At 38.9% G+C, this 13,931-nt stretch overlaps 1 protein-coding gene across 4 annotated transcripts in view; it reads right to left on the bottom strand.

Annotated features, from left to right (window-relative positions):
• Positions 1-613: 613 nt before the first annotated feature.
• Positions 614-13,931, bottom strand: part of LOC135110215 (dual specificity mitogen-activated protein kinase kinase 7-like) — a 32,424-nt gene continuing 19,106 nt past the window's right edge. For 2 of the 4 annotated variants that reach the window (XM_064022277.1, XM_064022280.1), the window contains exons 10-12: positions 9,358-9,462; positions 4,909-5,118; positions 614-4,707 (exon numbers count right to left, since the gene is read on the bottom strand). In XM_064022277.1, the coding sequence (XP_063878347.1) occupies positions 4,620-4,707; positions 4,909-5,118; positions 9,358-9,462 (403 nt within the window). In that variant the 3' untranslated portion in view covers positions 614-4,619. The remainder of the gene's footprint in view (positions 4,708-4,908; positions 5,119-9,357; positions 9,463-13,931) is intronic. The other 2 variants (XM_064022279.1, XM_064022281.1) reach the window with 1 other exon arrangement.

Here is a 13,931-nt window from a genome sequence, read left to right as displayed (position 1 = left end):
TATATACAAGAGAGAGAGAGAGAGAGAGAGAGAGAGAGAGAGAGAGAGAGACCTGACACAAAATTCTTGTTGTTTCTACATTCGGATTGCCTGGGTTTCGGAAGTTCTATAACAAGTAACTGCGACACAGAATGGTCAAACTCCCCATGAAGCTGCTCGAGTGTCGCTGTGGCTTGCCGAATATCGGGAAGCACTATTGTACCCGTCTCGCAGTCCTGCATCACAAGAGGATGCAAAGACATTACAAAACCTTCACCCACCAGACTGATGAACGGCTCAACACACCATCCGAAGTAGAGGTGTACGATAAACTGTTTGACATTCATTGGTTATTTAACGTGAATGTATACCAAACTATTTCATTAGCGAACCTGCTGTGCTCACTGTTCGCCAGCCAGCGGGCCCTTGAGCTGGGTGACGAATGACAGGGGATGCCATACTTACTCGATGATGTCCATTCTTTCAGTTTATTGTTTGAATAGTATGCAAGTTGTCCGTATCTATCCACAGTGCATTTTCTAGAGTTGTCCTAAAACTTCCTCCAAGGCCCGCTTCAAGCTAGTAGCTGTTTCATTGGTCAAACTTTTGCTTGCGGTCATGAAAATAGCCTATAATTAATTAATATTTTATTATTATCATAACTAATATTATTTTTTACATCATATACACATTGTTATAAATAAAACAAACTTTAGCACTGGAATACTATGCCACTCATGCAAAATATACAAACATACATACATACAAACGTACGTACATACATACATACAACCCTCAAGAAGAGTGGTGAGTGTGTGGGCCGCCGACTGAGCCTCGGATAATAATACTTATTGAGGGTCAGGTCCTGGCTGGCGGGCGGGAGGCCACCACACGAAATGCACAACCGATAAAATCCATGAAAACGGAACGACAACAACAGATCCAGTTTTACGTTTGTGACTTCCTGAAATGGCTGGATCCATGGAAGCCATGAACTACACGCCAAAAACAATGTGTATAACAGATTTTGATGAATAAATTGATGGCAAGAAGTGGATCACAAAGCTGCCTTCTCTGGTCACTGAGCTCTGCCAAGCTTCTATCCTTAACTAGTGACTGTAGTTCCTAAAGAGAGAGTAAAGATTTACGCCATGTAATAAACCGATATGGTGTCAGGACTTGGTGACCCTATGGACTACTGGTTTTGTCATGCGAGCAGCCTCGTGTGATCCTATGTGTAAGTATTGGAAGAGGAGGGTAAGAGTTTGGTATTCCTCTTCCTCTTTTAGTCTTGTCATAAAGATAACAAAATGGTCACAGAAACCTGGAACTGAATCCTGTACTTGCTCAGGACTCAGAAAAACTAGACAGGCACATGTGGCTTTGTGGAATGAGAATGTCATACCTTGAATGGAAAGTGAATGTAACAATTCACAATCTGTTTTACCATTTGGCTTCAATTGAATGTCCTCGGTCTCCCACCTTAATATAGAAAACTGGATTATTGATGACAATGTAACAACATCCCACACATTTACATCTAAGAGAATCAGAGTAAATTTATGAGTTTTAAAAAGGATGATGGTGCTGCATAATACTTCACACATGAAAGTGAACAGCAGCATGACTGTGAGAGCCTGTGGGGGCACAGGGTATACTTGAAGCCCAGAGCCAGGCAGCTGGTCTCATGTGAAAGGTAAAGGCAAGTAGATATTTTCAAAGGAAGTTCTTCAACTCAGTGGCCAGAGGTGAAGCAGATTCAAGACCCACTCTACTGCCTGCTGGTGCTGCTATGATGCCTGACTGGGTGTTGCACACTGCAACATTTTCCCTTATTATAAGGTTGATGAAGTGTACCTCTTGCTATCATCAAAGAAACAAAAAAACAATCATAACCAAAGTGAAGAATATCAACATGAAAACTTCACCACAATAAAATAAGTTAAGTGTTGTCTAAATATAATTGCTGTAAAAGAGAGAAAAAAAAAATAAATAAAAAATTTGGTGACATACAACAGAACCCTGATGGAATGTGGGTTGAGATGAGATGGTACTTCTGAAGACTACTAATTAGCTGATGACAACAGTGTTACATACCAATATTACATAGTACTTGAACACAAACAAGAGTACAATCTTCTTCAAAAAGAAATTTTGTGAGGATAGCTATACAGTAATTTCTCTCCCTACACAAACTACAAAATATGATGGGAGCAAAAAAATTTGTGCTCATGTGAATACATGACAAGAAGAAATGATCAACACTGAGAGCCAAGAGATGAGAGCCAACAGCCATCCAAATGTAGACATGGAAGGTAATGAGAGGCCAGCCCAGCCTTCCATTGTCACAACCTGTGCTAAATGAAGTTAACATGAATAAAACTATGTACATTTAAATAGGGTACTAAACAAGGCTGATGACGAATCCTAGTTAAAACTCCTTGACGTGCTTTGAAGAGAATCCTAGTTTACTATGTGTTGTAGTCATCAAAAGCCAATGTCTTCACTACCTGAGGCACTTTTGCAGGCTTTATGTTCCTTGGACGTCTGTGTGTGGGGATAAAATGAGCTCTTCTAACATTCTGGCTAGTATTAAGGCCTAGCAATGACACCAGATTAATGTCATATTGGTAATAAAATAGAAATTAGTTCAATTATTATGATTTTTTTTTTTTTTTTTTTTTTTTTTGGCAAAGCTAAGTTTCATCAGAGGAGATATTCTATATGCTGGCTCTCTACTCTGGCAAGACAGAGTACATGCTGCTTCTGCTGCTGCAGTGTTTGATCATACTTCTTCCCAAAAAAAGGAAATATCTACTGGAGAGATAAGACACTACATAAAATCAATGCATCCAAACTCAGCCAATGAGGCAGCATCACAGACGCAAGGAGAAAATAACAACTTTGGAATCCTATATTGTGACCAGAGGATGACTTAAGATGTCGAGAACAATTATTTCTACAACAACCTCCAGCACACCCATCACAGAGCAGCATGGCAAGTGTTGCCACTTAATTGATACATATGAAATTCTTCCTATATGATACAAGTTTAGGAAAAATCACCATGCATGATTTAAGACATTTTGCACTGCACTTACAGAAAAATATTTTAATTTAACTTATCTGTAAGCATCACTGTTTTCATATTCTTAATATAGATTTAAATTCCAGTGAAAAATATATCATGAGTTATCTACATGAAGACCTTATTATCACTTCCAAATAAGAGTAACTATTTTTCAAGTATTAAAAGCAGAGGTACAAGTATGATGAAGGCTGTCCACAGGTAACAGTACCAGACTAGCAGAGCCATCATTGGCCAGGTGGTGCGCCAGGTGGGTGCTGCGCAGCACTGACTTCATTTTCACTTCTGGCCCAGGAGAGGCGAGCAGGCAGAGGTGGAGCAGTGACCCAGCTGCTGCCTGACCTCTACAAGCACAGCCCAACAGGTGATATCCATGTGAAAGGCACAGTAATTCACAAATAACTGAGGTAAACGTTCATTTGAACTCTCAAGTGTTCCATGTCTAGCAAAGGTATGTCTGGAGGAGGTTTCCCTTTACATTTTTTCCTAGAAAGCTTCTCCTGGAGTCCCACAGATCCTACCAATGTTGAACAAGGGATGAACTGAGCCTCATAATGCCAGAGAATAAGGCTTTGTGAGGAGGAAAAAAAGAAAAAGAAGAGCCACCAGCTTCACATCCCTCCTCCCCCACACCCTTCACCAGCTTCTCCCACTGGGAATCACGACCCACAAGTCCCAGTGAGCTGCCAGCCCAACCACTCCTGCACATCATGGAAACTAGGAGCAATTTTAACTGTCATGCAGTATAATCTGAAATGTCCTCACCAATAAAATTTTAAACCTTATCTTCCCACTGAATCTGAATGAATTAAGATAACTAATATTAAGAATCTGGGGTGCTTTCTTTTTATCAACCATTCCAATATTATCTCCACAAGGATGAAACAACTGAAAAGGTTCTATATCATAACTTTATACTGGAGTTTTCTCTTCTTAATATAAGAGAATATTTATGTTGAAATTTTAGTGACATGTTTATATTTCATGACTTAGTATTTAAAGTCTACTGAACTCATTTATTAATTCAGGTACTGTGGTTATCTGTCTCCTCATTACATCTGGATTTAGTTGCTCTTGGCCAGAAATGTTGTGGTCAGAATGGCACCCACTCTGGGTTGGCCATCACAGACTGGGCCTGCCCAACACCTCTGGAAGGGAGGTGCCCACCACCATGGTGCAGCAGTGGACATTATCATGGGTGTACAACCCATAATGTACATTTACCACATGTTACACCAGATTACCAGGAAAAAAATATAAATAAATAAATAAAAATAAATAAATAAATAAAAAAATAAAAAAAAATAAAAATAAAAAAATAAATAAGAATAAAAAAAAGTAACACTGGGCAAGTGACTAGCTGGTTACAGGGTGCAAGAGAGTGCTGGGTCGAGGCCTGTAGTGGTGCTGTCTGGCCATTCTCCCTCCCCCCCTGGAACAAGAGGTCTGAGAGCCTGGTCCAGAGGCTCTACCCTGTTCGCTTGTGGCTGCTGAGGAGATGGTGGGGCTGGCAGACAGGGCGGGAGGCCTCTTTGGGATCCACCCTTCGGGGTCATGGATTACCCAGCCGGGGAAATATTCTGCGCTGTGGTTCAGGTGTGTAGTAAGGTCGGCTGTTGTAATATGCTTCCTGAGTGTACCTGCAGAAAGGGAATCATGGTGATGGAGTTCTTAAATCCATTAATTAGAAGGAAGACATTAATCTGATCACTGAGAAGTTCTGAGATTCTTGGAGAACATGAGGATAAAGATGCTGAAGATAAGGAAATGATACAAGCACAAGAGTATAGACACAAAAAATACATCAATACCTGGAAAAATAACTCAATTGACAAACTAACCTATAGTGTGGGGTAGTGAGGCTAGGGGGGGCCGGGGGCAGGCCAGCACTAGAGGCGGGTAACGGTGCTGCTGTTGACACTTGGCTTGGATGACTGTGGTTGTGGCTGCTGCCGTTTGCTGCTGTGGTGACTGCTGTTCTGTTCTCCACCTTCCTTCGAGAGACGAGGGGGGACACATGGGGGGGCAGGTAGGTTGGAGGGTACCGGGAGCTGTGTGGACAGAAAGAAGGAGTCACAAAAGTAATATGAATATCATATCCTCCTTAGACACTTGAAGCTAAATTTCAATGATCATTTTGATTAAAATTTTCAATCTAAGATGTTTAAAATTATATTTCTTCATGCTGGAAGACTTTAAAATTAACTGTTTTAACTTTTGAACAAACTTATGGTGTCCATATATCTGTAATGAAAATAGTAAAGAAAACTCTTCCATTTATGACAAGAGCAAAGACATATTTACTCAATCCAAAAGGATATTTAGTATAGTTATTTTTTAATAAGAAAAATTAAATAAAATTAGTTATTTTGTAGTCAAGATATAAAATGAAAAACAGCATTGAAAACTTGAATTCTTGAGTCTGCAATTTTGTTTTATGAATAAGCTATGAACAAAGTAATGTACTAGCTTGCAGTCTATAAAATACATAACTTTACTGGTCATGCAGACACCTTCATTATCAAAAGAACAGAAAATTCACCCACACAAGAAAATTAACAAAATAATTTTGTAACATACAATATACAATATACTATTGACTAGATATGGAATGGAATGTCATTATCATAATATCATAAGAATCATTCAATCATATCAGATAAAATATTAAAAATATAATTTTGCCTTGAATATGAATCATAGGCCAACATAGAAAAATGACTTTTGATAACTTGCAAGCAAGAGTCAAGACAAGCAGGATCACCTGAGATCTGCTGTGGCTCTGAGCAAACACCAATTCAAGAAATGTACAACAAGCCTCACAGCAATCACAGCAATGATACATACAAAGTCCAACATCTCAGGGAACATACACAACCACTAAAAAATATTTGCACCTGCAAACATGAGATTTTCTTTCTAAAGAATAATTGTATCAAACTAACCAAAAACTACTATACTAACAAAATAATAAATGTGTACTATACAGAAAAAATTATGTCTTTAGGTGCAAGGTCAGGATTCAGGGGATTAGGACAACCAAATACATGTAAATCTGACCTTTTATGCATCACTGAATGATAACATATGTATGTGGTTTCCTTTGGACACACACTACATACAAATATATAAAACAAAAGAAAAGTAGCTGCCTACGCTTTACAGTACAAGGTGGTCCTGGCATGCTATTCAGGGACACATGTAGCAGGCCAGGTTACTGAGGAGTCAAGCAGAACGGGCGGAGCAGTGTGGTCAAACTGGTTCTCAAAGACATGGGAACATGCCACTCCCAACACACAGTGCTTCTTTATGGAATTTCAATCAAATGTGACTGAGTTCTCAACAAAAATTATCATGTAAAATCAACACAATTTAAAAAATTTTGCATTACAGTATTCTGTCAATAGTTTCTTCTAAGTGTGATGTAAATATGGCAAGCCATGCTAAACTGCTTTGTCAATGTCTAATAAATATACTCCAACCTAAAGAGAACGAATGTAAACAGAAACTGCAGTCACTAAAACAAAGGTGAGAACATAAATTTCAACAACTGCAGTAGTCAATAGAAACTGGGCCATTATATACTGCCACTCTGCCTCCCACCTACTCATTACTCCTGGTGATTCACACACTTATTTATTGGTCAACTCATGGCCAATGCCATGTTCTCTCTATAAAAAAAATAAATAAATAAATAAAAAAAAAAAAAAAAAAAAAACAATGCTATTATGGTAACATTTGGCTTATGCATCCACTTAACATCTGCTGATTACAAGAATTATATTAATCTATATAAAATTAAAATCTCACTGTCAAATTATATCTAAAAAAAAAAAAAAAAAGGTGAAACTTGCTTTAAAACAACAAAAGTCCTTTCTCCCAGTGCATGCAACTAGGCTCTATGCAATAACAATCTGCTGCATAAAATAATGTACATATATACAAAGACATGGAGTACTACAAAAATAGATCAAATTTAATTTGACCCCATATAAAAAAGTCTCAATAACTAAATAAAACAAACATTTTACACAAAACAAAGACTATCAGAAAAAAAAAAAATCAGCATTATAACCAAGAAGAAATCCTCTACTACACAGGATCTTTTTAAATCCTTCTCTTTTTGTGAAAGTAACAATTTTTTCACATCCCTAGAACAAGCAGTTATAGAATATAACTAAAAGGAAAAGCAAACTAATTAACATTAATATAATAACAGAAATATGTACTTTGTAATGAAATCTGTGAACACTTAATACACAAAAATATTTCTGTGGCAGTGGGAGTTAACAACCTCATTTAACATCTGGTTGGCATCATCATCACCAACCACTATCCTTCACATTAACTTGCACAAACCCCTCATCTACAAATACACTTCCCATACAGTCTTCAGCTTGTTTAGCATAAGAGGTCTGGAAATACTGATGCTGAAAATTATTATTGCCTTATGTTTTATATTTTAAGGTCTATCAAGCTAACATCCATTAGACAGATATGCATACACACACACACACACACATACACTCAAAATCCCACCCATGAGCATCCCATCACATTTACACTTCTATGGAGGAAGATGACCAACACTCGTTAACAACACAGTCTCATCTCAAAACTTGCCATCCATGGCAGATCATACAAGAAGACTAAGGACACTGGGCAAGAGCTTCACATTCAATGGAAAATGTATCCTATGAGAAAAGAAACTGAGTTGCAGAAAGAACACAGACCAATGCCTGCATGGGGTATTATACAATGAGATGAAAGCAATATGCATCCTGACTGATTTTGCTAAGTAGATTTTGATTTACAGACTTGAGGAGATGACAAGGTGATATGGATATGATGACTGTTTTATGAAGATATTTCAATAGCAGAAAACTGTCACAGAATATGTCACGAAGCTTTGTTACAAGGTCATCACATTCTGTCAGAGGAAAATCTTCCTCACAAGTGACTTCACCCAATACAAGTTTTACTTCAGTGTCACATGTCTGCAACTAGCAAATTCTCTGAACAGTTTCATAAAATAAATCAGAACCTCTACCATGCATCTTCTACACCATTTGAAGAATTCATGAAAAGTGAAAAGTCTACTGGCTATAATAGCATATAAAATTAGAGAAGCCCTGGTGTGAGTCCCTAAAAGGTACAGCTAAAAGTGCATCAAATCTACTGTCCTGCGTATAGCTACACTGCTCACCTTAGTAAAATGAGTCTCTACACCTGTGGTACTACATTCACGCACTATCCCTGGCTACTGTAACATCCAAATACCAGAAATAGCTGGTAGCCTTACTTAGATATTGCCTTTGATACTCATTCACCAGTCAATTTTAGAAGAGCATATGCATAGATGCACTCAATAAGGTAACTGCCATGGCCACAGAGTGGGAAAGCAACTATGAATACTTTCTAAACATATAATCAGTAAATTGTCTACTTAACTCTTGCTTTCATAAGGTCTATTCATCATGGTTCTCTTGTATTAACTCTTTCATTGGTAAATCCTTTTAAATTACTCTTTCATTGGTAAATCTTTTTAAATTAAGAAAATAACCTTAAAAAATTTAATAATCTTATTGGGATGATGAACCCCAGCTTTACTGGAGTAACCTAAATTTAACTTTCCATTCATTTAGTCTATAAAGTCATCAATGCTTTACATATTGTATCTGCTCCATCATCAATGGAGTCTCCCAACTTATCCCCACCATACCTAAAAAGAAATCATACACCCAAAATTAGTAAAATGACAAAGTTGACATGATGCTTATGTTCAATATAAACATTCCAAATGGAGATGTTCAATTTGTACAGCCTGTGCCATGCTGGAAGCTTGAACACTCCTCATGCTGGAGCTGTGCACCCACACACACCAAACCCTCCATCCCAAAAAAATAATTTCTAAGTACTATGGAATACCAGGAGAAGCATTCCTACAGCATGAATGGAATTTAAATAGAACTATTTCATATATACTTCCAATGCACTAAAAACGTATGAATAATAGGTTTGATCATGCTAATGTATAAGTGCTAATAAAATCTAAAAAGGTAATTTAATCCTAAGTTGGGGAGCATGGCAGGGGCAGGAGGTGGAGGGTAACACACTGAGGGATGCACTAAAATTTCTGAAGCATTCACTAATAAGTGAAATGCAACTTAATACAAATAACTTGCTCATGACACAAACAAATGTGGCCAGAGACTCCAGACACTGCGAGAGGAAGCTGTGAGGGAGGAAAGATGAGGGTCCTTGGGTGGCGGTAGTGGGGACATACGTACCTGGGGAGGCCCCGTGTGGTGAGGTCAGTGGAGTGTGAGCGGAAGTGGTGGGAGTGGGCGGGCTGAGCAAAGCGGCCGCGGGGAGCCCACGGCTCGGGGTTGAACCTAAAAACACGACACCACCACATGCGGCATGACAGACACGCACACACCCATGGGTGGAGTGCAGGTCTGAGGTGCTCTGGCCAAGGACGCCTTGCACACCTGGACCAGCATGATCTTAAGGTGCCCCACAAAGCCTTGCCCTTTCCCAGTGAAATAAGACTAGCGCCTATGTGACTACTACTTAAACGCATCCGAGGCCAAGCATCCCGCACACCAGGACCCACAGTGACACCCTGAGACACCTAGGAGGCTCATCACCACACTAAAGAAATGCTGCATCAAAAGGAGAGATCTCTAGCTCCATGCACATTCCTATTGGTTAATGAAAATTCTCCAGATACCAGGAATCCTTACCAAATATATAAAAATCAAGCTAAAAGTTGTATAAGTTAAAGTTGTTAGAAAAATGTTTCAATTAGTTGAACTGTGCCTGTCAAAAAATGTATCTGTGCAGGGAATTACAGCACAGAAAAAACTCTGACTACATTACATGCTTCTCTTGAGAAAGCCTTCTAGCAATTTTAATATAGTGTGTGTGGTGCATGTGGAGCACTGTGACTAAGATATGTGTGATAAATAACCTCTAGCCTGGATGGTACGGCTGATGCAGAGGAGTTCCCCATAGGGCAGGGACAGAACACCACTGAGGTCGTGCCCCCAGTGAAAGAAGGGTAGAAGGTGAAGAGGGAGAACTTATGTAGAGCACACCTGCAAATACCACACATGTGACTACCAGCACACTTGTCACAGGCATTGACATAAATATAGTGCTTTCAGGCCTACATGTCAATGCCAACCAAAACCACAAGAAAAACAAAACATGATGATTAACAACTCAATATAAATATACAGAATCAAGTGCTTGGTTACAGTCAAGCAATGTTGCCTCAGAATAAAGGCAATACTCAAAAGTCACAACCAAGCTAGGATGCAAACAATGTATAAAGATATGGTACAGTGGGAAGGTACAAACAAGAGGAGGAAAGCAGCAGCTACAAATCTGAGCAGTACACAACCATACAGTAAACTCTTGCCAACTACAGCATCACTCAATTTGTCTGTTCCTAGTGCTTGGGATGCTTCCAGTGACAAGAGGATGAAGTAAAGGGAGAGCAGGAAAAAACATTTAGGGACTTGATACTCTTAAATTCTCCTTCCTTTAAAGATTTAGAAGACATAATAATGCTGCAGTGTATACCACTGACACTGCCAATTATTAAAAGGTACTGTATCCCATTATCATTGATTTTTGGTAATATATCAGGTTGCAAAGAGTCACGCATGTGCAGTAAGCCATACTATGGTTGGATCTTTTACAAACAGATTTTGTACATGTCAGTGCAGCAACAAACAGTAGGAAACCACTTTTATAATCCCTATTTTTATTATATTGAATATATTCCCTAAATACCTCAATCATAGATATTTATTTAACTTGTTGCAATGACAAGAGTTCTTTTTCATTACCTGAAATTACTATTAAAGATTCACATAAATTTGAGTGGTTTGCTTCTATATGTGGCAAGATTTATCAGGTTTGTACTACTAAACTTTATACAGTTTAGGAGAGAGAGAGAGAGAGAGAGAGAGAGAGAGAGAGAGAGAGAGAGAGAGAGAGAGAGAGAGAGAGAGAGAGAGAGAGAGAGAGAGAGAGAGAGAGAGAGAGAGAGAGAGAGAGAGAGAACTATACCTGTATATAAAAACAAACACAACACACACTACAAGCATAACAAAATAAACAATAAAATCACACAAAAGGGGACAAAACAAAAATGAACATCTTGCAGTATATGCAGAAACAAATAGTCCAGAACTGCCATTAAATCTTCTAGTAGAGCTTATGACTTGTTCCTTTGTTCCTTGGCATTAGTAACCTTTGTCCAGCACAGAAACACTCACACTGATGCTAAAATGTGCAAGTCTCACCCTCCTCATAATATACAAGTTTGTGCCAACAGTTTCCCCAAGTACTGATGTCATAAATTTAGTGAATTTCACATCTATGCATTCAATAGAAATTAATATATGGACTAATGAACTGCAGGATTGTGATGTAGAGAGTTGCTGGATACTCCCTTTTTGTCAGGAGCATTTTGTAGAATAAGACCATTACCTTGGGCAACTGTTCAGTTATACACATGAATCAATAATCCAGACAAGAACTATAATAAACTCCTGAATATCACACTACAGGATCAGTCACTAGTGGAATCTTCTGACACGTTTGAGAGACACCAGCAATGTTTGGTGCTTTATGTCACAGATAATATGACAAGTATGTGAGAACACATTATTTGTTTGTAATTCAACTTATGGAGGGTGAGAAGCCACACACACACACACACACACACACACACACACACACACACACACACACACACACACACACACACACACACTAAGTGCATATTTAAATTAAATTTTTTTCACAATTCTCCAGTTAACATTGTTGATGGAGTATTACAAGTCTTAGGCTCTAACAAACTGCACACATAAACACTTCATTCTACAACATCCTATGGTCATCTCTACAACAGCACATCCATTCCAGCTGGTGTCTTGAGGATGAGGCACTACTACAGCTGCTGCAGAGATGTGGGCGATGGACTCAATGTGTGACTTGCTGGCTACTTCAAGCATCGGCTCAGGTTACCTATGAGCTACAGTACACGTGTTGGCCTCATCCCTGCCAGCCACCACTTCCCTCTCCTCTTCTCTCTCCCTTATGTATGAAGACAGACATGTAAAACTGAGCTTCAGGGTTGATACCTGCATCTGCCAGTACTCAAAGGTGTTTCTTCCCTTGAATACTGATCTACTCAACATGTACTGTACGTCATGGCTGTCTGCAAGGGAACCAGGATCCATTTGGCATTGGGTGGTGTAGAGGTAGGGAGCAGCGGGTGTGTGGCTGGCTGGGGGAGAGCAAAACTACGGTGCAGGTGTGGCCCCTTGGCAGCCCCAGGAAGCCCCACAGTGCATCTACTACAGCAGCACACACCAAAGTACAGCAGTTAGAACCTTGTCTTGGGTGTTCAGTTTAATGTCAATACTTCACTTATTATTTCTACACATTGGTGATGACATTCCATTCCAAAGTAAAAAATATAATTAAAAACATTTGCTGGCTGAAATCAATGATGTCTTGGACAGCCAAATTTTTCTTGCACCCTTACTACAACTGTGCTAATGTGCTGCCCTGGAAGGGAGACACTCATGCCAGCTGTGGCAAGTGGTACAGGTCTGACTTTGATTGAGGCTCAGCAATGGTCCTTAACAAGAAGGGTGCCATCTCAGCACACAAAGTCAGCAATTAAATCTAGCATGTCCAGAACTCTAATACTATTATCATCTTTTGCAGTTGAGAATCTAATATAATGACTTTCAAGCAGTTAGTTTTAGAGTAAAAGTTGACATTCATCTTGACTTTCATTAGTATATCAGGACAAGTTAATATTTAGTTGGTAAGAACTGGTGGACACAAGGTTCTAACAAGCAAACAAACCATGCAAAAGGGCATTACATTTCACATCACATGCAATAAAGGTAAAGGTGCAGACAAGAATGTGGTGTGTCAAGGTAGGCATTTAACATGAAAGAGGTGTTCACACTTGTGCAACTGTTTGGTGTTCTTTTCTTTCCCCTCTTGCTTCTAAGGTTAGGACTGTACTGTTTTTCCATACATATGTGGTACAGAAAATTGGATTGTGTCTGGACAAAAAATAACATAATGAGTGTTTACTGTGAACTGATACACACCACAACTTTGTTGATGTGCCAATGATACTCCTAATGTGTAAGTAGAATAATCTAAGTGACTAATGGCATAAATATAATTTTATCCTGACTTCCTCAAAACTATCAAAACTGTCTTACATATTTTGCCTTTCTCAACTAACCAATTTTGGTAAGAGCTGTCATAAAAATTATCCAATGATTTTGTTATTTTCTTTTTGCAGGTAAGTTTTATGAAACAAAGCAAGGAAGTTATGGGAATAAGAGCTCTGTCTGTTTCATAGTATCATGACTAGCAGTTCATGACATGTCTGTGTTAATGACAAGAAACAAGCAGTAGTAACTCAACAATACACAAGAGCTGATCAAGAAAGAATGCCCTCAATTTCATATTTACCTTATTCTTTCATGAAGTGAATACCAAAGGTGGTGATATCAGCACTATGACCTTCACCAAGGGGCATTAAATATGATGCTAGTTTAAATACCCCAAGCTGTGAAGAAGGATGGTGTTCAGGAAGCCGATGTTCCTCACAACATGACTACTACAGTAAAATCCCTCTTATCCGGTATTCGAGTATCCGGCAGCTTCAAGTATCCGGCACATTTTTCCCCGAGCCTTAAAATCAATAAAAAATCAATGTGTACTAATAAAATCGATTAAAATTCCCGCGCGAGGCATACTTTGTCCCCTTGCCACCAGAGCGCACTGCTTCGCGCCATCCACAGCCCAC

The sequence above is a fragment of the Scylla paramamosain genome, chromosome 20 (genome assembly GCF_035594125.1).
Source record: "Scylla paramamosain isolate STU-SP2022 chromosome 20, ASM3559412v1, whole genome shotgun sequence".
NCBI classification, from domain to species: domain Eukaryota; kingdom Metazoa; phylum Arthropoda; class Malacostraca; order Decapoda; family Portunidae; genus Scylla; species Scylla paramamosain.
This window is presented reverse-complemented; position numbering and strand designations above follow the sequence as displayed.